This window comes from Polypterus senegalus, chromosome 7 (assembly GCF_016835505.1).
Source record: "Polypterus senegalus isolate Bchr_013 chromosome 7, ASM1683550v1, whole genome shotgun sequence".
In the NCBI taxonomy this organism is placed as follows: Eukaryota; Metazoa; Chordata; class Cladistia; order Polypteriformes; family Polypteridae; genus Polypterus; species Polypterus senegalus.
Window position 1 is genome coordinate 56,406,614 of NC_053160.1, and position 24,553 is coordinate 56,431,166.

General features: G+C 36.9%; 1 protein-coding gene across 1 annotated transcript in view; it reads left to right on the forward strand.

Moving 5' to 3' along the window:
- Window positions 1–24,553, forward strand: part of adamts6 (ADAM metallopeptidase with thrombospondin type 1 motif, 6) — a 311,123-nt gene that overhangs the window by 132,659 nt on the left and 153,911 nt on the right. Inside the window, exons 8-9 of the mRNA XM_039758682.1 lie at window positions 3,752–3,795; window positions 11,047–11,152. Of these exons, the coding sequence (XP_039614616.1) occupies window positions 3,752–3,795; window positions 11,047–11,152 (150 nt within the window). The remainder of the gene's footprint in view (window positions 1–3,751; window positions 3,796–11,046; window positions 11,153–24,553) is intronic.

Genomic DNA, 24,553 nt, shown 5'->3' on the forward strand with positions numbered 1-24,553 from the left:
GAGCCGCATGTAGACGGACTTTTTTTGTTCATCAAAGTCACCAAAGCACCGTGCAAACTCAGTGCGCTCAGTTTATCAGCAAAGTGCGTATTTGGGAACACCGTAGTGACGACTTGGTTTAACAGTACTTGGCAACAGGGAAAGTGGGGCAAGGTGAACTGGTGCATTTGTGTCTCCCATAAAAGCAGCTTCACTTGAAATCACTTTGTGATTGTGCACGGTTTAAAACGTCCGCTGAAGTGTCAGATTCTTATTTAATTATGCTGTTTTCTGTATCTTCTGAATTGCATTCAGGTTACCCTGATGCAAGGCAGCTGAAGCGCTGCATTATGGGATCTGTAGTTTATTGTGTTACCAGCGCTTCATATACCCGGGCTTTAATAACAATAATACAGTATATAAAATGATCTCGCGGGCGGATATAATTACACGCCGGGCGGATGTGGCCCGCGCCCTTGAGTTTGACACATATGGACTAAATAGAACTTGAAAAGATATGTTTTTCAAATGTGATCGCGCAATTCAGATAGAGTTGACGCACTACAGCCTGCATGCCTCAATGAGTCATCCTCCCCTCGCTCTTACTTTTTTACCGTTCATCTAATGAATACACTGAGTATGGCTTTACCAAAACAATCATTGATGGCGAATAAAGTATCCATTATTCGAGTATGTAGAGCGGGATATATATATACATATATATATATATACCCGCGTATCGCAGCGGAGAAGTAGTGTGTTAAAAAAAGGTAGAAAAAGAAAAGGGAACATTTTAAAAATAACGTAACATGACTGTCAATATACAGTATTTGTTTTGTGAGTGTTACTGAGTGTTGCTGTCATCAAGGATTTGATTATCATTATTTCTTTCAATCAGGTTCGTATTTGTAGGATGTGTTGTGTTCAAGTTACATTCCGTGTTTGTCAATCGTTGTAAAGATGACAGGTTTCATTCATCGATTCGTTTCTTACTGCATCAATAAACAGCTCATCTTCTTCTTTATCTGAGACCTGACACACTGCATGCACGGGTTTTTTTTACACTGTCTTCCTTTAGTGGGACATTGACTTTTTCCAACGTGTGCTTTGTTTCCGCAGTAACTGGATTTATGAATATGCTTATCAGGCGCTTCATATTTTTGCTGCCTTTTCAATTGTGTAATTCGGTTTTGTTCAGCTCTTTGGAACTGTTGCCTTTTATCTGTGCACTGCGTCAGTTCACGTGAGCCTCGGTGTACATGCATCGAAGGTTCCCAGCTGTGCTGTGCCATCTCGTGCTATGTCCGTGGCTGTATTTAATGTTACCTTAGTCCTGGCACTTAAAACTTTCTCTCGCAGTTTCGCTGAGTTTGTGTCAAACACCACCCTGACCATCTCATCTTCCTCTCCATAAGCACAGTCCTTCACCCGTGAATATTTACCCGTGGCAGTTTGCTATTGGATTGCCGCTGACGGACGGCCTTATATGGGCAGGCACTAAATTACAAACGCCAGCGCAGCCTGTCTATGAACTTAATTTAAAGTGTAGGTTTACATCGTGCTTTGTTTCAGTAGCAGAACTCATGAATATGGTTGTATATGTCACTCGCTTTCTTATTGTTTCGCTGCCTTCTCAATTATATAATGCATGTTTTCTTAAGCGCTTTTTTGAGCTCTTCCTGGTTTTCTATGTACTGCGTGATTACGTGGGAGGCGTGATGATGTCACACGAAACTCCGCCCCACGGCGTTGAAGCTCATCTCCATTACAGTAAATGGAGAAAAACTGCTTCCAGTTATGACCATTACGCGTAGAATTTCGATATAAAACCTGCCCAACTTTTGTAAGGAAGCTGTAAGGAATGAACCTGCCAAATTTCAGCCTTCCACCCACACGGGAAGTTGGAGAATTAGTGATGAGTCAGTGAGTGAGTGAGTGAGTGAGTGAGTGAGGGCTTTGCCTTTTATTAGTATAGATATATATATATATATATATATATATATATATATATATATATATATATATATATACACAGTATATAAAGATTGTTCTTTCTGTAGTGGAACAATTAATAAATAAACTTGGTAAAATAAATGGTTTACACCAGGGCTGTTGAGCAGTGATAGAGTTTATTCTCTACTCTGTCAAGGTAAGCATTTTATTTTTCAGCTTCCAAGGCTCACTATGACATTAGCCCGCTACTATTTGATTTCACATTTGCACCATTGTCATTATTTCTTATAGTTTCATCTTGTAGGCCAAATTAAAGACTTTAAGATGCCCAAGTGTGTGTGTGTCTATTTTATTGAAATCATGCTCTTTTGACTAGATACACACTCTTTGCTCTGCCTTTTTGCATTGTAGAAGCAGTGAAGACGGTAATGGACAGAGCTCTCTGGCAGTTTTGCTTGTCATGCCTTAATTTTGTGCTACACTCTCTATAAAGAAATACAGTAGTTTAGAAAATCATTTTAAAGTTTTTTTATTACTGTTATTAAATAAGACATAGTGAAGGAACATTTGATAGTAGCTCAGCTCTGGAGAGTTTTGCATGCTCCTCTGGCATGTGCATCTCATAGTCACAACTGTAGACGCCATTTATTCCCTCTTGGAATGCTGCAAAACAGTGCAGATGTAACACAGAGTGTTGCCACCAAACACTTTGATGTTAGGTTTGTGGTGTAAGCTCTAAGCAAGAATGTATGCCTCCAGGTCAGGCATACCCTTAAAATTCTATGATAAGACCAGAAGTAGACTCTGTCCTCCCTTTGTGGGCATGAAACATACATCTTCACACATGTGAAATTTCAGTACTTTACGGTATATGTACTACATGTCCCCATAATTTTAAATAATATATATAGCAAATGTTAAATATGATTTTCAGATGATTCTCCTTCAGTTGAACTGCAGTCTTAAGAACTGCGTATGCAGCCAAAATTCTGTACTGCCATACGGTTTTACTTTGTTACAGCTAATTGTGTACTGAAATTTTTATCAGTGTGAGCAAAATAATACTTGATTTTGAAAGTTTTTAAAAAATTGCTTAAAGAACAGAATGTTTACTTGTATCAGCTGAAAAGCAATAAATACATTTTATTACTGCTGAAATGTTATTGGTATGCACGTATTATTACAGGAAACAGTCCATGATGGTAACCATTAGATGCCCTCTAGGTATCTCAATGTAATGTCTTTAGAACCCCAATAAAAAGTTTACTTGAAACTGAGATTAAAAAGATACTGTTGAATGTTCCAAAATCCCCCTCCCTTTTTCCTTTTTCTGGCAGGTGTCCTGTTGGCCTCCGGCCTCACAGAACTGCCAGGGTACTTTACAGTTTATAGTGAAAGAATGGAAATGGGGCCACTCCCTCTCACTGCACATAATGATAAAGATCAGGGATTGACAGCATGAGGTGTAAAGAACATGAGTAAAGATTATTAAGTCTGTAGGGGATGAATGGCCTCCTCATGTGCTAATATTTTGTTTAAATAAATTTCTCTTCTCTTTCCCTTATTTACCATTCTGACATACATACTTAATGTACACCTCCAGTAATTCCACATTACTTATCCTAGTCTTTCTGATGACTTATCCAAATGTTTATTATATTGTTTTTTTGTCTGCCTCTGTCTACTGTTCTTTTTTTTTTTCTAGTTTGTGGTATTGCTTTTTTATTGTGTTGATTGTTTTATATACCACTCTGTGGTCATAGTCACTTTGATTGCTTTGGTTGATTGATAATTTTATTTTTTGCTCTTTTTCCTACAGATATGACATCTGCACATACAAAAATAAACCCTGTGGAACTCTAGGTAAATAGTTAATTTAACAAAAAAGATGCACGTTTTGTTCAAAAATATTTCATTAGGGGGGCACACATATATTGCACGAGCTATACAAGTATTAAAATGGTTTTTGTTCTTTTCCATGCATTCTCTTCTACCATTTCTTTTTTGTTAACTCATTCCAGGCTTCTGGAAGTATTACCTTCAAACTTGCCAGTTAATTTGAGATTGTTAACAAAACTAAACTTTAGAAGAAATAAGCTTTATGATGCAGCCTTTTTAATGTCCCTGGGTCCCTGAATTGCCATTTTCGTATATATGTTGCCCTCTAACACTCAATCCATGTTTCTGTGGGCTACACTGCAGACATCTTAGTATATCCAAATTCGCTGTGAACTCTGGGCAACCTGTTCTTAACAGTGACTACTTATTTAACGCAGTGTTACTTTTAATTTTGAATTATCTCCTTCATACTTGCAGATTAATGCAGTGGTCTGGCGCCCTGCCCAGGGTATTTTCCTGCCTTGCGCCCTGTGTTGGCTGGGATTGGCTCCAGCAGACCCCATGACCCTATAGTTAGGATGTAGCGGGATGGATTGATACTTGCAGATTAATAGACTTTTATATACAATGCCTATAAAAATTGCTCAACCCCTGGAAAAATCTTTTTCTGTTGATCAGTGTCAAAAAGCCAAATTAAATCCACTGTGATTCAATGTTGCTTAAAAATAAAAGGGGTGAATACTTTTTATAGACACTGTGGAACAGAATTTTCTCGTGATTTTAAGCATTTTTGTTACAAATACAACTTTTTACATTTCTTGAATTGATGTTTTGCATTTTCCAAAACTATCTTGTTTATGTACTATAGAGACGCTGTTAAAAAACAGCCTAGAGATAAATGAGCAATATGAAAATCTGAAAAAACAGTACAAATCACTACGAGTCTCCTTAAAACAATGAAGGTATAGGAGGCATACAAGATGGACGAGTGGCCTGGCCAGGAGTTCAGAAGATCCCTTACCTGAACAGGAGGCCCCAAAAAATGGACAGGTATCTCAACCACATATGGACTTTATACCTTCCCTGGCCACTACTGAAGAAGACAGGGATGGACTGTCCCTGGGAGATACTTATTCCCTCTAGGTGCTAAATGGCAGCAGTCCTCCATATTGGCGTCCACAGGAATCAGCAGGGAATGCCGGGAGGTGTAGTCCGGTAGCACAGCCCTGCTGGTGTCTCTGGTACTGCAAGGAGGTGCTGCAGGGAGAAGTGTTCCTTAAAATATCTGACTTCCATATGACCCAGAAGTGCTTCCATCGGGGCACCGAAAGTACTCCCGGGTCCTTAATAAAAGAGACCACACTCCATAACCCAGGCAAGTCACAGCTGGGAGGACGTGGAGCAACACTGGACTGGAGGAAGTTGGTGCGGTGTTGAGAAAAGAAAGAGTATTGTGAAAAGAGAGAAGCTGTTATTTGTGCTCGTGTTTTGCAAACTTGGAAATAATTTTGGTTAATAAACCTTCCATTTGAGCCCGGGACTCTTTGTTCAGGGTTTGGGGCTCACTGATGGCCAGGTTTCTATCACAGAAGGAAATAATATCTCTTGAAGGAATGCTGTCTTCATCAGGTTTATATTTCCACATATTAACACCATTTTAGAGAAATGTATTTAATCATCAGTTTCCTATTTTTACATGTTTCTGCTTTGCCCACATCAAATTATTTTGAACCTTGACATTTCAACAGGCTTTCCTCAACTTACTGCCAGCTTTAGAGTCATCCATCCATCCATTTTCCAACCCGCTGAATCCGAACACAGGGTCACGGGGGTCTGCTGGAGCCAATCCCAGCCAACACAGGGCACAAGGCAGGAACCAATCCCGGGCAGGGTGCCAACCCACCGCAGGCTTTAGAGTCATATCATCTCATATTCTTATTGTTACATTACTAGTTTGCTAGCTAATTCCGCTCATGCAAATCATATATGTGACATTCTTAAATTAACAATGAGTTAGAGATGTATTTTACAAAATACAGGGGATGTGTTTAAAAGCAGTATCTAAAGAACTAAATTACTGTTTAAGTGAATAAAAGGAATGTCTGAAAATGCAATATTGCCTATGGGATGCCATTGTAACAGCCAAGTTCTTTTGAACTAGTTTTCAAAATCTTACTAATAAATTTAATGGATAAGTTTGTTATTTTTTATTGCTAGATGTTTCTTCACTATCTTGGTATATATTTACAGTATTTGCCACATGAAATTATGTTCTTAAGTGAAGCATTTTTTATGAATTTTAAAAAATACTAAGCCTGTTCTTGGGGTTTAAATTGGAGAGGATAGGGTCAAGGTCCATACATGAAAACAAAATCCTTAAAACTTACCATCCATTTTTCAAAGAAAATTTTAATAAATAATGACTTGTGTCCTGAGATTGCTCACATACTGCAAAACAGCATATCCATGTCATATTAGGACGGAAAAAAAAGCAAAATATAAAACATTTTGCTAAATTCATTGGTTTTCAAAGGAGACTAACCTCACCTCAGTCATCACCTACGTCTGTGGCAACCTTTCAACCCAAGGGGTGCGGTTTAACGTTATCTCCAGGTGTTTAGATGTGAATTGCTGTCTCTGTTCTGTAAACAACTAGACAAACATCACTCAAAAAAGTCACACTTACAGTCACTCACAGTCTTTCACTGCGTGTGATAAAAAGAATTAAATGTTGGTTCAAAATTGCTGTAAATTGAAATTCTGAACTAACTCATTATATTATGTGCTTGAGTAAATGTATACCAGAAAGAAACAGTAAAACTTACTAGTTATGTTTACTCACTCAAAAACATAGTTTTCCGTTGCATTATTTCCATACCTCAGCAAGTGTGACTTTGAATCATCTATAAAATTTGGTAATTGGTTTGTGGCACTTAGGACTATTTCATTGTGGTTTGGCTCTGTTGCATAATCAGCCTTTTTTATATTCTCAGTATTTTTTGTTGTATATGCGCACAACACACCACAGAAAGTGCATAATGCTGAGTGTTGATTGGCACTGTGAACTTAGTACAGTATTGGCATGCAGCTAGCCTCGACTCTTTCAAAAATCTAAGGCTTTTGTAAAAAATGCAATGCAATGTAATTACTGATACAGTATATGCATGACTGACCAGCAGGCATCATCCTGCTACTTGCTGTGAATCTTGCTCCATAGCTTATACAGGGTGGTCCAGATCTAATTATGCAATTTTCATTACGCTATAACTTGTTATGTTTATTACATAGAGAATTCACAAAAAATTATTTTTGTTGCCAATAGATGGCAGCACCTGCCCTGCATTCCAAAATGGCGGGGAGATGGCTGTCAGTTGAACAGCAATTCTTTTGTCTTGTATTGTTTCCCTGCATTGCATTAAAGTTGCATAATTAGATCTGGACAACCCTATATAATATAAAATAAAAAAACAGAAAGTAGATTGCATTTAGGAACAAAATCTTCATATGTTTTGAGTGTGCATGTGTTATTATACCACTGTGTCTGTAGTATGTGTGCCAGTATTCTGTATAACAAAATAGGATTTGACTACACGTGGCATAAAAAAATTATATGATTTGAGTATGCATGTGTCACTAGTTCTGGCGTGCGTTTTGAATCATGGCAGATCTGTACGCAAATCAAATGATTTCAGGGCACACTGACAGGTCTGCTGCTTTATCAGATACTCTGCAGTTTTTTGTGCAAAGGATCATTTGTTATAAGCCATGGCAGAAAGTAAGAACTAAAGATTTAGAACTGCAGGGACAAAGTAGAATAATATACAGCCTGAAGCCACAGAAATTCCGTGAATTGGGGGTGTGCCTGTGGAAAATATCAAAATTCTAATCATGACGGTCACTGCGAGCAGGCAAGCAAACAGGAAACATATCCTTACCTCAAGAAAATAGTACCAAGATTATCTGATAACATATACCTTTCAGTTTATTTTTCTTGCTACACCCATACCTTGGAAACATGGAGGTCAGAAATTTGTGAATTGAAACTTTTGCTGCTTTAAAGTGAACATATTCCACTTTAGTTTTAAGGCTTTTCTTTTTACATTTGCACCCAGCCCCATCACTTCCATTTCAAAATGAAAAAACAACTTAATTTTTACATTTTTTTAAATTTCTGTTTAGAACACATTATTGTGGGGCAAATTAATATATACCATTATTGTGAAAAAAATATTTTCAATTCAAAAAGTGAGACATATCCTTTAGACAAACAATAAATAGAGCAATTTTAAACACAAAAGTGTCTCGCTTTTATATTCTGAAATTGGCATTTTAATATATATCACTTTGCTAATACTTTTCTGTCGACTTCTTTGCAATTATCTTAATTGTTAATTGTTAATTAACACATCCTTTGGCCAGAATTTTTTCTGAAATGAAAACTTGTTGCATTTAAACCACTGCTGGAGGTTTGTCATATCTTGAGCCTATCTCACCAGCACCAGTGTTCATTTGTCCCAACGCTCACACTTTGTCTTCCATGAGCTGGTACAAAAAGATCTTTGGTGTCTTCCATGTCTTTTTTTTTAATTTAGGTATGTTTTGTCCTTTGTGTACACAGCTGACTTATTCACCCTCCCAAAGTCCCAAACACCCAACTGCTTCCCTGACATCTACAATCAACCTTAGATATGGTGTTGAAATTTACCTTTGCATACATTGAAGAACTAAAATTAAGAAAACAAAACAAGCAGCAGTCCAAACTCACCTCTCTTCCCATTTTCCTAATACGTAACATCAGACAGATAGCTGGATCATCATGTAAAATTATTTTTAGGCTAAATTTATGCACGATAAAATTAAAGGAAAATTGCGTTTCCATCATTCTATAAAATAATATTATTAATGTCTTTTACATTCTGCAAATTATCTTCATGAACCTTTTTCATATGCTGCACAATCTCATTCACAGCTGATTGATATTGGCTCCAGAGAGCCTCAAACCACAGGGACAGTAAAAGAAACCACACATTAAATGAATAAAGTAAAGAATTTTACTCTTTAAAACACCTCTTCACAATCCTCCCAGTAATAAGCCACACTTTTAAAATGAATAATAAACTGCCAATTCTTCTTTACCTCCATTGGGTTTTCATCCACTGCCTCCCAACTCTGACTTGTCCTTCTGTGGCAGCAGACTTCCTTTTATACTTGACCCATGAATGCTTCCGATGCCATTCCACATCTTCCGGTAAGCACTTTCGGGCCATAATGAAAGTACGGAGGTCCTCCCCTGACAGCACTTTCTGTTGGAACATAGGGAACCTGACAGGGCTGCTCTTCGGGGATCCATATCCCAAGCACCTCTATGGGTGCCCCAACTGGGTTCCCATATAAGGACCACTGCCACCTTACATATGGGGGATGGAACATCTCTTGAATCTCAGCTTCTGTTGGTCTGTCGCTTATCTCCTGTCAGCCGGAAACAAAGTTATTTCTTGGCTTCGCTGGCCAATTTGTCGTCGTTTTGGCCTCCCATCTGTGCAGTGTATTTTCCCCGTCTCATCCACGATGCCTGTTCTCCTACCTACAATACATACATATATATATATATATATATATATATATATATATATATATATATATATATATATATATATATATATATATATATATATATATATATATATGTATATATATATATGTATGTATGTGTGTGTGTGTGTGTATATATATATATATATATATATGTGTGTATGTGTATATAGGCACTTTGTGCATCACAATTCACAGCTATCAGCTTTAAGTAGCATTGCCCATTAAATGCGACACCATGACATATATTGCAAGTTTTCACACTGTCATTTAAGTCACATTTTTAGGAGAATTAGGAGAATATATCCAGAAAATGCAACCACTTGGATATATTAAAGTTTCTGTATAAATAAATAAATAATTTAGGCAAATACAGCATTTTTTCAGTATTACTTTTCATAAATAGTACAGCTTAAAAATTAATAGTGTCAATAAGTGTGCCACCATGCAATCCAATAAATTTTAATTATTTAAATCATACATTTGAATACTAATAAAATCAGTGTTTTTTTGCATCATTGTTAAAAAATAAATTATGACATTGCTACAGATTTGAATACTATAAAATCTTGGATTAGAATCAGAATGAACTGTTTTGGCAAAAATTGTGTCACTTGGCAAGGGCTGTGTTCAACCTACCCAAAATGACAAAAATCTTACCAGTGAAACTCCCCAGATGATTTTCTTTAGGTTTTTGGTATGTTACAAGTATATGTGTTTTTTTTTTTATTATTATTATTTTTGCATGTGCTTCCTGGTACAAAGAAGATTGTGGTAAAAATATGCACCTGGTACATAAAGACAAGGTATTGGATGAAATACCATAGCAAGAAAAAAGTGATATTTTCTTTCATAAAGCTAACCATTTCAACTTTTGCATACTGGAAACTGAGTGATGCAATATTTTTTAACTAGAAAGGAAACAGTAATAAACAATTTACATAAACACAGTAGCATTTTTCATGAAAGAAAAATGTTAAATGAAATCCATTCTGCATCATCTATGGCAACATGCTGTGCTTTTAAAAGCAAGAATAACCTAAATTCCTTCCTGCCGCTCCCTGGAGTATAATAAATGTTTAGCTGGTCCTTTTTTTTTTGCAGTGGAGCTTCACCTCCACATAGCGTACAAAGACATTATTGTTTTTACTATTGATATATATAATGTATATGACACAGATTCACACAATGTGTATTTGTTTTCTTTTTCCAGAACCCAGTCTTCTCTGGTTAGGTTTGGTAGCAATAAGTGATACTTCTTATCATTATTACCTTTATGCTTTTCAGACTTTAGACACAGAAATAACAACATAAAAACATGCGTAGGTACTACTCCATTTAGACATACTTGTAGGGAAAAATGGGAAAAAAAATGTTTTCTTTAATTCCCAACTCTAGCTCAAGTTACTAGGTGGTCCCCAGCTACCAGAAGTAAAATTTATAAATCTAACCCCTAGTCTAGACATTTTCCAGCTACGGCTGTAGTTCAAAAAAATATGAACGTCTAGCCTGCAAAGTGAAATTTCCCCCAGTGATTTTGCAAATGACTCTGAAAGTTAACCTTTTGCCAACAACTGCTTCTAAGCAGGAAGGTTTTAGAAAAAGAATTTAGGCATATATAACTGAAGCTTTAAAATTGAAACACCTTAGCTTGACCCTTTGTGTCTTTTTCTGTTTATACAGGCTTGGCCTCTGTGGCAGGAATGTGTGAGCCTGAGAGAAGCTGTAGTATTAATGAAGACATTGGGCTGGGCTCAGCTTTCACAATTGCTCATGAAATCGGTCACAAGTGAGTAAGAAAAAATAATGTTCATTTAGATGCATATATTTATTGAATGGAATTTTCATTATGATTGTGGCTTGGTTCTGAGTGTTGAAATTGTATAGAATCAATAATTTGTGATGGTGCTCATCATGAAATGTGGCATATAAAGTAGTAACAGATGGGAAGACATTCAGCGGTTGAAATAATTCAGTGAAAGAATGATCTTTTATTCTTCTTCTAAGTTTATCTGAACTGAAATAGTAATTGTTGTTAGAAAGCATGACTTTACAAAATATAAAAGTTGCCGAATTTAAATCCAGAGATAAATTTGATGCATTCAGTATAAGATACTGAGCTAGTATGTTGTGCTGTAATTGTGTTAAATTAAAAGATTTGTATATCACAACACTTTATAATATAATTAATGTCATCAGTGAACATTTTTACACATAATTTAGCTATGTTTTTATTTTAGGTTATATATTTATGTTTCATTTGTAATATTTATTTATTTATTTTCAAGCTTATTAAGCAGTCTCAAAAAGTAAGATGTCAGCAGTTACAGTATAACAACTTAAGTAAAGCGGACTACTCTAATTAAAAGCAAGACATAAAAAGTGATAATTAAAGTTGTCACATACTGGATTTTAAAGAATTACTTGAGTTTAAAGAAACATGATAGAGATTAATCAAATATACAAGACTAAGGTGAGTTTGTTTACATTACATAAAGCATACTGTTTGTGACATGCTAACATGTAACATTGAATTTTGTTTTTAAAAACTCTGAACTTTTTAGACAAATTGTAGTGTTACAGTGATAGGTGCATTCAGTAAAAGTTTCTTCCCAAAGAAGTTTAAAGACATACACAATGGATATAATATTATCATACATAAATAACACATATTTCTTTGAGGAGCAAAAGCTGTATTTAGGCAGCTTTACAGATCTGCTTTCACAGAAGAATGAAAAGAAGTCTGTTACGCAAAATGTTACCTTGGAAAAGCTTGATATTGCTTGATAAGTATGTTTTTGAGTTAAAACCTAATATCCTTTATTATAGACTTCCCAATTTATATTTTTTTCTGACATTTCAATTAAAAACAACCAGTGATAGAATTCTACTGCTATTGTATATTGTTGGAACTTACCGTATATATTACTGGACGTTGTATTTTACATTGTCCAGCACAATGGGTTTCATTGCAGATAAAAACAAACGTGCTGAAACAGTAAGCTAAAGGTATGTATTTCAAACAGTAAAAAATTATTGAAGAGTAAAATAAGATTTTGAATAAAGTGTCAAACATCTGAAATAATGTCATATTTTACTTAGTCATAATATTTATATATTTACTATATTTGCTACCACTGTTGTCAGGGATGCTTTGTAGTTTTTTTATACAGTACTTCCAATTCTTCTTCTTTCGGCTGCTCCTGTTAGGGTTCATCACAGCAGATCATCTTTCTCCATATCCTCCTGTCTAAACTGAGCTGACCCTCTAATGTCCTCATTTCTAATCCTGTCCATCCTTGATACACCCAATGCAAATCTTAACATCTTTAACTCTGCGCCTCCAACTCTGCCTCCTGTTTTTTGGTCAGTGCCACCGTCTCCAACTCATATAACAAAGCTGGTCTCACTACTGTCCTGTAGACCTTCCCTTTCACTCTTTCTGACACCAGTCTGTCACAAATCACTCCTGACACTCTTCTCCACCCTGCCTGCACTCTCTTCTTCACCTCTCTTCCACACACCTCGTTACTCTGTTTTGTTGATCCCAGGTATTTAAACTCATCCACCTTTACCAACTCTACTCCCTGCATGCTCCCCATTCCTCTGACCTCTCTGTCATTCACACACATGTATTCTGTCTTGTTCCTACTAAGCTTCATTGCTCTCCTCTCTAGACCCTATCTCCACCTCTTCAGGGTCTCCTCAACCTGCTCCCTACTCTTGCTACAGATCACAATGATGTCATCAGCAAACATTGTATTCCATGGGGACTCCTGTCTAATCTCATCTATCAACCTGTCCATCACCATTGCAAATAAGAAAGGGAACAGAGCCAGTCCCTTATGTAATCCTACCTCCACCTTGAATGTATCTTTCACTCCTACAGCAGACCTACCACTGTCACACTTTCCTCATACATATCTCTTCTATACTTCTGCATTCCCCCACCAGGTTTCCTTTTCTTCCTTCCTCCGTCCAGATGTCATGCCAAGCACCCTTTTTGCTGTCACCATTACTACTTCTGCGGTAGTTGCTTAGGTATCTAGTAACTCTTCATTGGCACCCAGTGCCTGTCTTGCTTCCTCCCTGAACTCAACCTTGCAGTCTTCCCTTTTCAATTTTCTCCAAAACAACATAAAGTCAAGTGTTGAATATCCATAACGTCCCACTGTCCACCATGCTACATGGTAATGTATTCCATATGTCTGTAGATCTCTGTGTGAAGAAAAAGGTCTAAACATTTATGTGAAATTTATCCTTAACAAGTTTCCAACTATGTCTTCATGTTCTTGTAAAATTCATTCAAAAGTAGCAGCTTCAATCCAATGTAATAATTCCTTTTATAATTTTAAACATTTCAGTCATTTCATTTTTTAATCATCTATTTGCTTAAACTGAAAAGATTAAAGGTTCAATTCCTTCAATCTTTTCTCATAACTCATACCCTGCAGTCCTGGAATCAGCCTAGTTGCTGTTCTCTGGACTTTTACTAGTACTGTTATGTTTTTTATAGCCAAGAGATAAAACATGCATGTAGTACTCCAAGTGAGGCATCACTAATGCACTATAAAGCTTAAGCATAACCTCCATTGGGTTGTACTCTACACATTGTGCTATATACAGAAGCCTAACATTCTCTTTGCCTTCTTAATGATTTCTAAACACTATCTGTAAGTTGACAGTGACAAGTTCACTACGACTCCTAAATCCTTCGTGTAAGGTGTATTTTAAATTTTCAGACCTCCCATTGTATATTCATACCTAACATTTTTACTTCCTACATGCGATACCTTAAATTTACTTACATGAAATTTCATCTGCCACAAATCTGTATTCTATTCAGATCCCTTTTTATTGATTCAATGGACTCTAGATTATCTGCCAATCTACTTAGCTTGGTGTCATCTGTAAACTTACTCAGCTTGTTTTTTATATTCCTATACAGATCTTTTACAGTATATATATTTGATATAGCAGCAGCCCTATCACAGATAATTAAGGGACAGTACTGTTAACATCACCCAATTCTGATAAGGTTCCTTGCACCATAATGCTCTGTTTGTTGTACTTCAGTCAATTCAGCACTCATGTATACACTGCACCCTGGACTCCTACTTATTTCAGTTTGATGCCCAGTTTATTATGTGGGATCTTATCAAATGCTTTTTAAAAAATCAAGATAAAATATGCACCACTCTGCTCATATCTTTTTGTTGCTACCTCATAGCCTTCTAACATATTAGTAAAACAAGATCCTAAATATCAGAACCCATGCTGTCTGTTCCCTTAAACTCCTGTTTTTGCCATGCGCTGCACAAACTTCTCCTTATTAATTCCTTTCATTAATTTACTTGTGATGCATGTTAAGCACATTCGCCTATAGTGACTAGGATCTGCCTGACTGCGCTTTTTATATAATAGAATAATATTTGCTATTTTCAAGTGGTGTTTTCCCAGTGTGCAGTGACTTTTGAAAAATATATACCAAGGGTTTTCATATGCATTTACTAAACTCCTTAACAACTCAAAGTTAAATGTTATTTGGTTCTGGTGATTTGTTATATTTAAGCTTATTTAACCTAAAGCAGTTCTTCTCCCGCTATAATTTCCAAATCACCAAGTACCTCCATAGTAGTCCCTGTTGCTGCCGGTAGATTATCCACTTCCTCATGTGTGAAAACTTCAGAAAAATGCAAACATGAAAGAAACAATTTAATGCAACTCAGACACATCACGTGACCAGCAATATGTCATTTTGGGGGTAGCAAAATATTGGCAGCCATTAGAAATAAGCATACAAATTTGTAGTGATATTGCAGTTTTAATAGAAGCAATTAATAATATTTTCCTGGCACGTAGTACATAGCTATCTATAGTATACTGTCTCTTACTGTGAATTTTCATAAATAATGGAATAACAATTTCTCAAGACACTGCAGAAGCATCTCAGTTTCCAATGACCCTGAAACAAGTGTTTTAGTCTATTTTATATACATTTTTAGCCACTTTATTAGGAACACTTATTAAACTTACTGAAGGACCCCCTTTTTCTCTAAAACAATCTGAATTCTTTCAGGCATTGATTGAACAAGGTACTGGAAGCATTCTTTGCTGATTTTGATTAACTGTGGTTTGACAGTATTTCTAAATTACTGGAGAATTTTCAGCTACACATTCATGCTGAAAACCTCCCTATTTATTTCAAGCTGCTGGAGTACACTTAAATTTCCGTTGTACTTTTTCTGAAGGAAGGAAACAGTGGAATAATTGCATTTAAAAATCAGAAGATGGAAAATATGAAAGAAAACAGAGAGGATCAGATGAAGTGGGTTATTCAAGGTCACACAGTATCAGTGGCATGATCTGAGTCCACAATCTATCTAATCCTACCGTTTGACTCACGTCACCAGTGTTTGATAGACAATTAGCAGAATTTGTATTTTAATTCAGCAGTTTTCATCTAGTTTGTTGAACAATGTGTATTTCCTCTTCATACCATATAATATTTCAGCATTTACAAAATTTACATTTTATCGTTATGGTACACTAAGGATCTTTTCTGTTTTTTGCCTTGATAGTCAGTAGAAGGCTTTCACAATGCAATAAATTAAGGAAACTTTGCTGGAAAAACTTAAAAATAAAATAAGAAATGAATTGTTTATTACTAAAAAAGTTCCCCTCTTTGACTGTTATTTGAAGAATATATGGATGACTTTGTTGGAATAATGATTTAGGATTATACTTAGTAAAAACTGGATTATATCCTCCAATGGATAAACATTTAAAAGTTTTGCTTTCATTCTCCACATCAATTTAACATTCATTTCTGCAGTATGTAAAGTATTATTTGAAAAATGCACATCTGTATCCATCTAAAGGGAATGAGGATACTTTGAGATCATCCTAAATTAATAACTTCTTATGTTCTTGTCACATAATTTACCATATAAAAATATTTTCGTTTGGTTTCCATGTTGATTTTGCATAGAATTCACCTAAAGAAGAAATATGACATTGAGCATGGGCCTTGAGCATACGGTGGACTGACAGCAGAAAGATGATCTCAGAGGAAATTACAGTTCTACACCCAGGTGGAAGCAAGCATGAAAGGGGAGTTGGATTATTACTTGACAAAGAAACAGTAAACTCACTAATCTCATGGGAACCAATAAATGATAGAATAATAACAGCATGACAAAGTATATTAAAGTAACATTGGTACAGGTCTATGCACCCACTAACACAGCAGCAGATGAAGACAAAGACACATTCTTTGAAACTTTGCAAGGAATCCTAGAGGAGGTACCTACCCAGGATGCACGCGTTGTCATGGGAGACATCAATGTGTAGACTGGATCTAATCGAAGGGGATGGAAAGACGTAATTGGAGCATATGCAAAAGTTTGTATATCAGCTAAGCTTATGTAGTACAAACAGCTTGAAAATTGATGGCATACTGTTCAAGCATAAGATGATAAACAAATTTACATGAAGGTCACGTAATGGCACAGTCACAAGCCAGATCGACCACATCTGTTTCTCCAAAAGGTGGGCATTTGCATTAAGAGATGTACCTGATATAGCATCTGATCACTATTTGGTAATAGTACAAATGAAACTGAAACTAAACACAATTCAAGAAACAAGGAAATTCACAAAGCCTGTAGTAGAAATACTACTACAGGATGAGGTGAAAAAGGAATTCACACTAGAACTGACAAATCGCTTCCAGGAAGTAGAGAAAACCACAGCCTCTTCATGTTCTTCTCTGTCATACTGCCTCCCCAACACACGGCAGCGAAGAAGAAAAGAAGAAGACACTGGCAACAACTGTCTGGTAGAACAAAGACAAAATTTCACTGCATGCGCTGAATGATGTGAGTCCTCTGAGGAAAAACAGCCTGCTCTGTACCTTTCTTTAGAGGACATCTGTGTTCACATTGTGGAAGTTGACCTGGACACAGACAGGCGGACATGTTGTTTTCAAACCACCACACGTTTATTTACAATATTTACAAGAATAGTTCTGGTCACACAGACCCAGTTAAATGGTCACACAGACCCAGTCACGTGCACAAACCCCAATTCACAGTCCTGGCCTCACAATGCCTTTCTTCGGGCCGCCTCCACACCTCCTCTGTGCTTCGTCCTTCCTCCTCCCGACTCCAGCCTTGAATGAATGGAGACAGCCCCTTTTATATGGTTCCTGGATGAGCACCAGGTGTTCCCGGCATTCCTCCTCTGGCCACGCCCCAGCGTGGCGGAAGTGCCGGCTGTCCTCCCGGCTGCTCTCCGGGCGCCGTCCTAAATCTTCAGGAAGTGCTGGGGTAACAGGTCCCCAAGGCATTGGGTCGCCTCCTGGTGGTGACCACGGGCCCCTACAGGGTGGAGCTTCCATGCCCTGTACCCGTGGCCCCCAGATCAACCCGGAAGGCAACCCCCACGTGATCCAGGGTGGGCACAGACCCACATCCGGTCCCTCATGACGTCCCACCGGGTCATGGCCCCTGGCATCCCTGACAACATATAAGTTCAGTCTGTCATCAAGGTGGACACCTAGATATTTATAAGTCTGCCCCACCACAATGTCCTCCCCATGGATGTTAACAGGCAGAAATGGGAGCTTAGACCTGCAGAAATCCACAATCATCCCCTTGGTATTCGTTGTGTTCAGAATCAGGCATTTCTTATTTCTCCAGGCACTGAAAGGTCCACTCAGATCCTTATTTTCCCTTTCCTGCCCATTTCTTACGCATGCTGCAATTGCTTCTGAATTTGACAAAAGTCTGACATATTTAAAAGTCTGCTGTGTATAATGTGAACAGGAATGGGGCCAGAACAGTACTTTGTGGGGACCAAACATTGCTCACTATTGTCCCGCAGACATGGATCCTCAGTTTCACAAACTACAGTCGTCCAGTCAGGTAGTTATGAATCATGGAGGTGAAGGTGGAATCCACACCCATCCTCTCCAGTTTATCTTTAAGAATGGAGGACTGGATAATATTAAATGCACTTGAAAAATCAAAAAACATAATCATTACATAACTACCTAGTTTATCCTAAAGGAGTGGGTCTGGTGTAGCATGTAGAGGCCTGCATCCTCAACACCAGTGTGCTCCTGGTATGCAAACGGTAGGGGGTTGAGTGCATGGTCTGAGGCAAAGCAGGCAGACTCAGGTTGAACAATATCTGTAGAGGCTCAGCAGGTTTATATACACACTCTTTCAGCAGTCAGGGACACACACCATCCAGACCATCTGCCTTTCCAGGGCATAGCCTGCTCAACTGCATCCTCACCTTATCTGGGACCCAGTGTAGCAGATGTTGCAGCAATGACATCAGGGGTGCAGCAACGTTGAGTAGCAAAATATGCCTCTGTAATGATGAGAGAGGGAACAGATGACCTATTCTGTTACAATGAGTCAGTGCTGGACACCATGTCAAACGTGTTGTGAAACAGGTTAAATTTGTTGGCCTTGTCTTTATCACCTGTTGTTGCCTGGCTTCTCATCTGTTTATAGCCAGTAATGGTCTTCATTCCTCTCCATACCTCTTTGATGTGTGTTGAAGCCTCACCTACAATTTTTCTTTATAGTCCATTTTTCCCTGCTTTAAGCTCCCCTTCAGGTTTTGCTGTGCCAGCTTAAGCTTCTCCCTATCACCAGCCATGAATACTTCCTTTTTTTGGTTGAGGAGTTTCTTGATGTTACTTGCAATCCAAGGTTTATTGTTAGAGAAGCACAGAACAGTTTTTTTTGGTACAACAATATCCATGCGAAATTCATGTACACCAAAACGGTCTGAGCTTAGAACATTATGAAGGCATATGATCTAGTGGGGGCCACTTAACGAGATTGTTTAAAATTTAGGTCTAATTTTGAATAATTTTCTGTTTTAAACAAAATATGAATATGAGGAATGTGCAATTTTTAGCTCAGCTATATCGCATGCTTTACACAAGAAGAATGTATTTTTGGATGGCTAAATTCCATTCTTTATCTAAAATTCTAATTGAAAGGTCCCTTTCCCATCATTGACTAAGATTATCTAGAGATATATACCTTGATATTTGTCCTTAGAGTCTAAAAATACTACTTTTATCTTCATCAAATCTAGTCAGATTATATATCAATGAAATAGTGTGTTGCTGGAAGATTATATTTAAGATAAATTGCAGTTGTTCAAATAACATGTATAGGTTGTCTATATATTGGAAAAGAAAAAGGACAACTGTGAGAATAGTTGAGGTGCAAAGAGATAACCTCATTTATCCCATTGTTTGGCTAAGAAAATGTTTAGCAAAAAAAAAAAAATCCGACGTGCTTTGGTCCATGGTGGTCTTTAGCTGATGTCATTATTTTCTTCTCGATATATTTTAATGCATTTGAATGGAGAAAGCAGGAGTATGGGTGGGGCCAGAGGCAAGTCCACTGCTTCTCTTCTGGGTACTTGTCTTCAACAACAACAACATTTATTTGTATAGCACGTTTTCATACAAATGATGTAGCTCAAAGTGCTTTGCAAGATGAAGAACGAAAAAAAGAATAAATATAAAAATTAAGCAATACTAATTAACAAAGAATAAAGTAAGGTCCGAAGGCCATGGAGGACAGAAAAAATGGAAAAAAACCAAAATCTGCAGGGCTTCCAAGGCCATAAGACCACCCAGCCCCCACTAGGCATTCTACCTAACATAAATGATCTCAATCAGTTCTCGTGGTTTTCAGGCTTCACATGAAAGAATTAGACGATGATGGTCATGTGGACCTCTGGCCTTCAACACATCAATGTAGGGACTGCACAGTGCTTTGATCAGATGGAGGTGCCGATCATAGAAAACTGGAAAGAGAACAGCAGAGAAAGTAGGGGTTACTACTGATTTTGGAGCCATGAAAAAAAATGATAATTAAATGCATATACAAAATATTAGAGTTACACTAAAATGAAGTTATGAAAAAAGCCATGTTAAAGTAATGGGTTTTTAGCAGTTTTTTAAAGCGCTCCAACATATTAGCCTGGCAAATTTCTATCGGTAAACTATTCCAGATTTTAGGTGCATAACAGCAGAAGGCCGCCTCCCTTCACTTCTTTTAAGTTTAGCTCTTGGAATAATAAGCAGACATTCATTTGAAGATCTAAGGTTATGATTTGGAGTGTAAGGTGAAAGGCATTCCAAAATATAGGACACAGTGAGATTATTTAAGGTTTTGTAAACCATAAGCAGTATTTTAAAGTCAATTCTGAATGACACGGGTAGCCAATGTAGTGACATCAAAAGTGGAGAGATGTGCTTTGATTTTCTTTTGCTAGTTAAGGTTCTGGCAGCTGCATTCTGCGCTAGTTGCAATCGGTTGATGTATTTTATGGGAAGTCCTGAGAGGAGTGTGTTGGAGTAACCCATGGCGACTAAAAACAAAAGCGTGAACTAATTTATCAGAATCTTGCAAAGTTATAAGGGTTCTAATTTTTGGTATATTTCTTAATTGGAAAAAATGCTGTCCTAGTAATCTGATTAATGTGTGCTTTAAAAATCTGGTCAGAGTCAATAATTACCCCTAAATTCTTTACCTCTGTCTTAACTTTCAAGCCTAATGGATCAAGTTTATTTCTAATACCCTCATTATATCCATTTAAGACCATTTCACATCTAAGCATTTCCATTTTTCATTCTTTAATCAGATATCTTTAAACATATATCTTTAAATCTTCACATTCCTAGTGCCTTTCATAGACGCAATACTGTATAGGTTAAGAAAGGACAGAATATGTAAATTATGATACACTGGAGACGCTGATAACAACATCTCTGCCTTAAAATATGTCTAGAGTGGACAGTTTGGTGAACAATTTCTTGTAATGTAAAGGGAAAACAAAGATTTTGCTTCATGAACACTTCTGGGCTTACCGTATGAATTCTGGGCTGCAGATCACAAAACTAAACTTTATATTTTCCTATTATGTACCCTTTTATTGCAATCACTTGTTTTTGTGATTTCCCGTCATATTCAAAGTCTACTAAAATGTTGCTTAGAACTTGAGCTAGTTTGTTTAGTCCAGGTTTGCCTGGGCATGCACTTAGTGCCGGTTGTACAAAATTCAATGGATATGCTAAGGCTTAGGCATTCTTGGGCAAGCTTAGTTGGGACATTTAGATGCTGGCAGGATAACCTGTAACAGCAGTTGCATACACAGATGCTTTAGATTATGTTGATATCAGTTTGTATATATGCAGAAGCACATGTTCTAGAGACATAGCATGGTCTGGAAACTTATCATTTATTGTCTAGAGTACAATTTATTATAGGCAGATATGTATTGCCAATGTTGAAACAACCACAATACATTCTGTTACATTTCTAGGAACTACACATGGGAAGCCTGAAAGACGCAATATGACTAAACTTGCTAAGAAAGTATATGAGCTCTATATCGGCTTTGAAATTATTGATCAAGAGAAACTGTGGTCTCCTTACATTTGTTATGTAACATCTGCTGTTGATCTGAGAGCTTGGCCAAGAGGTACTAAGAAGTTAATACCATTTCTATTCCTGATGATATAGTGAGAATACATGCTGTAGATCACATGACAGACTGTTAATTCTGTCTGACCAATGCCTCTGTCTACTAAAAATAAAAAAAAATCTATTGAATATTCATTATGCTTTGAGCCATCTGACAAATACTGCCAGTACTGAAGCCATCAGAGACTTGGAGAGTAATGAGGAAGTCGCATTGTTCATGGAAATTGACAATGATCCAGCTTTTGAACTTGTTATGTTTAGTGAGCCTCATCTGATAACAGTGAGAATTAAATGACGTGACCAGGGACTTCAAAAGAAAAAGTAGACTAACTTGGTTCAATACTGCAATGATAGTGTTTGCTGTCACCAGATATGAATATTTCTGTCTGTTGGAGCCACAAAGAAGATTTGACAATTTTAAGACATTTGCCAACCTCTGTTTCTGCACTGACATTGATGCACTGTTTATGGCTTTAGGTTGTAAGCATGACTCACAACAATAGAGGTTTTTTATTGATGCATCACTGTTAAGCCTGAATGCTATATTGTTAAACAATGGCAATATCCATGCTTTAGTACTCTTTGGCTGTGCAGTACACATGAAGGAAACCTATAAAAACATGGACCAGTTGTTGAAACATTTACAGTACAACAGCTACGACTGGAACATCTTTGGTAATCTATAAATAGTTGCACTGCTACTAGAAATAAAATCTGCAGCTCATATATACCATTTGCAAATATCACTCTAAAAAATGTAATTGTATTAAAGAAAACGGGCAATTCCATAAACATATGGTTCTAGGCAGAAAGTGTGGTACATAAATCACTTCTTGACCCAACAAAAATATTTTGCCATCTCTTCATATAAAATTTAGACTGATGAAAAATTTTGAGAAACTAATGAACAAGGAAGGTGAAGTATTTTAATATTTGGGACAAAAAACATTCAAGGATGTTGTTGAGAATTTTCCTGGCAACCTCAAAGCACCAAACTATGTCCAAATGGTTAACAGTTTACTTCAAGCATATACGACAAAGTGCGGCATGATTCATACACTAAAGATTCGTTTTCTTCATTCATACTTAGACTTCTTCCCAGCTGAAGTTGTGTCAGCCAGTAAACAAACATGGTAAAAAGTTTCACTACGTTAATGCAACAATGCAAAAGCAGTACCCGGGGTAAGTGGAATCTAGCAATCCTGGCCTACTATTGTTAGACATTAAAAAGAGAAGCATCAGATGCTGAGTACAAATGAAAATCAGCAACAGAGCATTTTAGCTCAATTGAACTAATGCAATGTGTCAGCATCATTAAGGGATTAAACACACCAAATTCAATAAACGTTTCTGTTTTTCCAAATTCCTCTGTGATATCGCCAATATGAAATTATATTTGTGTTCGTCTTGAAGCTGTCTATCATAATTACCAAATATTTTTTCAGGAAGCAAATCTTTTGAAAACAAAATATTTAGTGAAGCACAGAGCAAAGCATACAGAGAGATTGCATGGCTAGTCAAGTGCATGTGGTTTCATTTATTTCTACCTCCCTGAACAGTCTTAGTGTATGTGTTTTTGCAACCCAGTAATGGCAGTGAATATTAGTGATGTGCCACCTTGTGCTTCCAGTCACAGCAAATAAAACTTTTTACATGTGGCCACTTTGCATATTAAATTAAGCTAAAATTTATGGGTTTTTTTCGGGAAACCAGGTTAACAAATTTGAAATTTCTATGCAAGTCATGTGGCCACATAAATTCTTTACAAGTTACAGCTAAGCATTTCATAGTCTGCACATGTCTGCTGCACTCTCATATACTGTACATATGTTTTCCTCACACATGCATCTTGCAGCCACAGGTAGAAAATGGTGGAAGTATCCACAAAGATACATTTCCTGAAGCAAATGCTTGGGTGAGATCATTATTTTTTCTCCTGGGAATGATGCTATATAAATAAAACATATTATTATGATTATTATTAAATGTATATTAATGAGATGAATGTACAGTGCTAAAGGCTCAGCAGTAATCTCTGGAGAAGCGTAACCTCCATACTTGCTTTCGGATTCATGGCAGCCATTGATGTTTACGGTAATCTTTTTATTTGAGGCATATCTTTCACATGTAAATGGGTTTTTTTTAAGAAAAACATGTTTCTACCTTAACTGTGGGAACTCACTTTATCCTGGTTTTGTGTGTGTATGTAAAATAACTCATTGAAAGATGTTTTATGAAAATGATGCACAAGGTACACCTTGAAATGGGCATGTTGAAAAACACACAAATGTCCAATTTTGTTATGTTACATGGCTGGCTATTTTCCAGTCTGATTAGCTCGTCAATGGAGCAGAGCTGTGGGTGTCTGCAGCTTAACTCTTTTAGAACCACAACTGTCCCTGACTGGCTGAAAATCGATGGAAACATTGTGTATTGTGATGGAGCCTTTAACTGAAAATTAATTGGTTAACTTTTGGGTTACTTAATATTTAACCTTTCACATTCTTTGCTGTATAGGTGTGCAGGTAGAGGAGGATCTTATTTAAATAACATGTAGTATTGTCTTACATATTTGTAATTTGTGCATTAAGAGCAGATGTTGTCACATCATTTTAGACTTCGCAATGCCAAAATGGGTTTGAAGCTTTCAAAAACCAGCCAAC